The 2915-nt window shown below is 42.8% G+C and overlaps 1 protein-coding gene across 1 annotated transcript in view; it reads left to right on the forward strand.

Annotated features, from left to right (window-relative positions):
* Positions 1-431: 431 nt before the first annotated feature.
* Positions 432-2915, forward strand: part of phactr3a (phosphatase and actin regulator 3a) — a gene marked incomplete at both ends in the record, with an annotated part of 40231 nt that continues 37747 nt past the window's right edge. Inside the window, one exon of the mRNA XM_080832426.1 lies at positions 432-537. Coding sequence (XP_080688552.1) covers positions 432-537 — 106 coding nt within the window. The remainder of the gene's footprint in view (positions 538-2915) is intronic.

A 2915-nucleotide genomic window follows, 5' to 3' on the forward strand; every position in this document is an offset into this window, starting at 1 on the left:
GTGATAAGCCCAATGATTGTTGCTGTCTGACAGAGTGACGCGCTATAGGCTATTTAATCAATGGAGGACGATATATATTGAAACCGTGATATTAACCTCACTGGATTGCAACAAATTGTCAACGGTGGGCACAAATATAGCCTAGTCTACCGACGTGGTCTACATCCACTGAGTACCACCGTCCGCTTTCACTGCCCGGATACACACATCCACGTCACCCTCCCACAGAGGCACGCGCGTGCACACATGCACGCTCAAAACACACTGTAGGATTTACTCCCCCCTCACGCGCGCTGGATGCTGAAGGCGGCTGTCAGACCGAGTAGCCCAGTATTCGCTTCGCTGCTAGTCGGTGGTGCTGACCTTGGTTGCCTCCGACGGGGTTTTCTTCAATATTTTATTCATATTTCTAGAACGATAGGCTACCCCCCATGGCTGCCTCGGATGAAATGGAGCAATGCATGCTGCAGCGATGCAGGTCTCAAAGTGACCCGAACATCCTCACCGAGTCTTGCATCGATCTCTCGCACAGCACAGGTAAGCGAATGCAATGTTTTATTGTTTGGAGATTCCATCAGAACAGGCGTTTTAATAAATGCTTTAGCTTGAGTGTCCAAACCAAACCCCAAATCATCTACCCCATGTAATTCTAGCCCACCGTAGATTCGGCCAACAAGGATAACGCGCGTCTGCATTTAAAGCCAGAAATGTAGCCGGGAATACAGCCCAGACAATTGAATGGAATAATGACGCATATGCCACCACGAAATGTACAGAATTTGCATAAATATTGTATCATATGTCCTACGTTTAACAACATTAAGCAGCATGTGTGTGGATGATTTCCCAGGGCGAGTCAATTAACGCTATTTATAACCAGTATTCCCTTTTACAGGGTTTTGTAATTGCCGCTATCTTAATCAGTGCAGACGCAAATATCTGAAAATAACCTTCTGAAATGACACCACACATCCCCAGTCCGCCGTTCTGATGGCTTGTTGTTGTACACAGTCCATAGCTTCAATGAGATGTGGCCCACTGCTCTATTTCCAAAGTCTACTGTGTTCATCGTAAAAAAATAAATAAATAGGTAACACGTTGCTTTATAATATATGCCTATATAATGTGGAACAGCGTGGGAGCGAAGGCTACATAAGGTTTTGGAAACGTTTGTCTCGTGCTTTTTGCCCACCTAGCTCATTCCGGCTTGCGACTGCGCACTTGCAGCGGTACTTGGTCAATATTTTGAATGGATCGGTTATTACTGATCTGTAGCCCTACTTTTACAGGCAAAGGAACCAGCTTGAGACATTTTGCAAGTAGCTTTTGTGTTTTGAGTTCTCTGGCCATCTATCCTACCATACTGATAAAACAACCTGTTTTTAAAGGATATTATTCAAATGACTAATTGTGTACCTGGCCTGCTAATATCCTCCTGCTCTTGTTATGGTTGTTACTGCTATATGTTTTGAAAATGTCACATGTATGGGTAAATGTCATATATGAGTATAATTACTGTAGTCTATGATCCCATATTCTCCATAAGAGAAACTTCTCTTTGAAAGACAGCTATATATATTTGGACAGCTCGCTTTGAGGCACAGTTGTATAGTGCACAACAGGTTCCACATAGACCTGCAACTGTGCTTATGCAAGAACATACTAAAACAAGAGGCTGGCCAGTTCAGTTCAGATGATATAACGTTCTGTTTCAGTTACAGTAACAGTTGGCCTGAAATCCATCATTGGTTGTGTAGATTTGGTATAGAAAAGCGAACCAGTTTGGGCAACGTTCCATATATCCTTCCACTCATGACTCAATTAACCAGTTGCTGCTATGATCCATCCCAAGGCAACTGATTTCTTAAACTGAAATTCTTAACTTAACTAAAATTAGGTTCAGCAGAGTAACAGTACTTGCTACTATAGGTTTCCCTCCGCATATTGTGATAAACTATTAAGAACACTTAGTACCACCAAGCAGCCCTTGTTACTGTACATTTATAAAATGATTCTAGACATCACTGATAGCCCAGAAGGCTGTACCAATGCCCACAGTCCAATACAATAACCATTCTCAGATTCACTGCTGTGCTGAAGGGTGGATAATTGCAGGGCCTTTCGACAGAATGGTCAGATTGTTGAACGCACGTCTTCTGAAATGGACTGTCATTGTCAGATTGTTGAGCACACTCAGGTGTTCCGAAATGCACTGTCATTGCGGCAGTCCTCAGAGATTCCAAGAACATTCGGTTCGTCCACAGGTCGTCAGAAGCTGTTGGCTGATGTACCAAGCGCTTTGCCTCCGCGAAAGTGATCATTAATTAAACCCGCAAATTCAATTGAGATGCTGGAATTCTCCTGAGCCCGATCCATTAAGAAGAGAGTGCCGTATCACATGGGAGAAATCTGATTGATTTAGGGCCTTTTAGTCTTGAGTCTTTAATATTTTTTTTTCCAGAGGAGAAGACATTCAAGGTAATAACAGTGCGTCAGCACTCCAGATGTTTAAATGATTAAACCCTTGAGGGGATGTAGAAAGTCTCAAGTCTCACTGACATTAGACTGGAGCTACAGGGCTACTGGATGCTTTTGTTGAAATTAGTAATTACTTTGATTTATCTCTCGCGATGAAGCCTGAGGATTAACCACAACTGACAATTTTAAGTGTCAGCACTGAGAAATTCCTTTATGATAATGAACTGGCAGGACATATGGGAATATTGCCGTTCTGGGTGGACTGTCAGAACCCATAAGCTGATTTCTCTTATGACTATCTAATGATCCACTCAGTTCAAGTGTCAGCTGTATTTATGCATCCCGCCTCAACTTTGACCTTTTTACAGAGCTGGTTGCCACAGCCTTGATGAGACTCAGCGCTCTTTAACTGGTAAAAACTTGACTGAATGACAATG

Source organism: Sprattus sprattus (genome assembly GCF_963457725.1).
Source record: "Sprattus sprattus genome assembly, chromosome: 2".
NCBI lineage: Eukaryota > Metazoa > Chordata > Actinopteri > Clupeiformes > Clupeidae > Sprattus > Sprattus sprattus.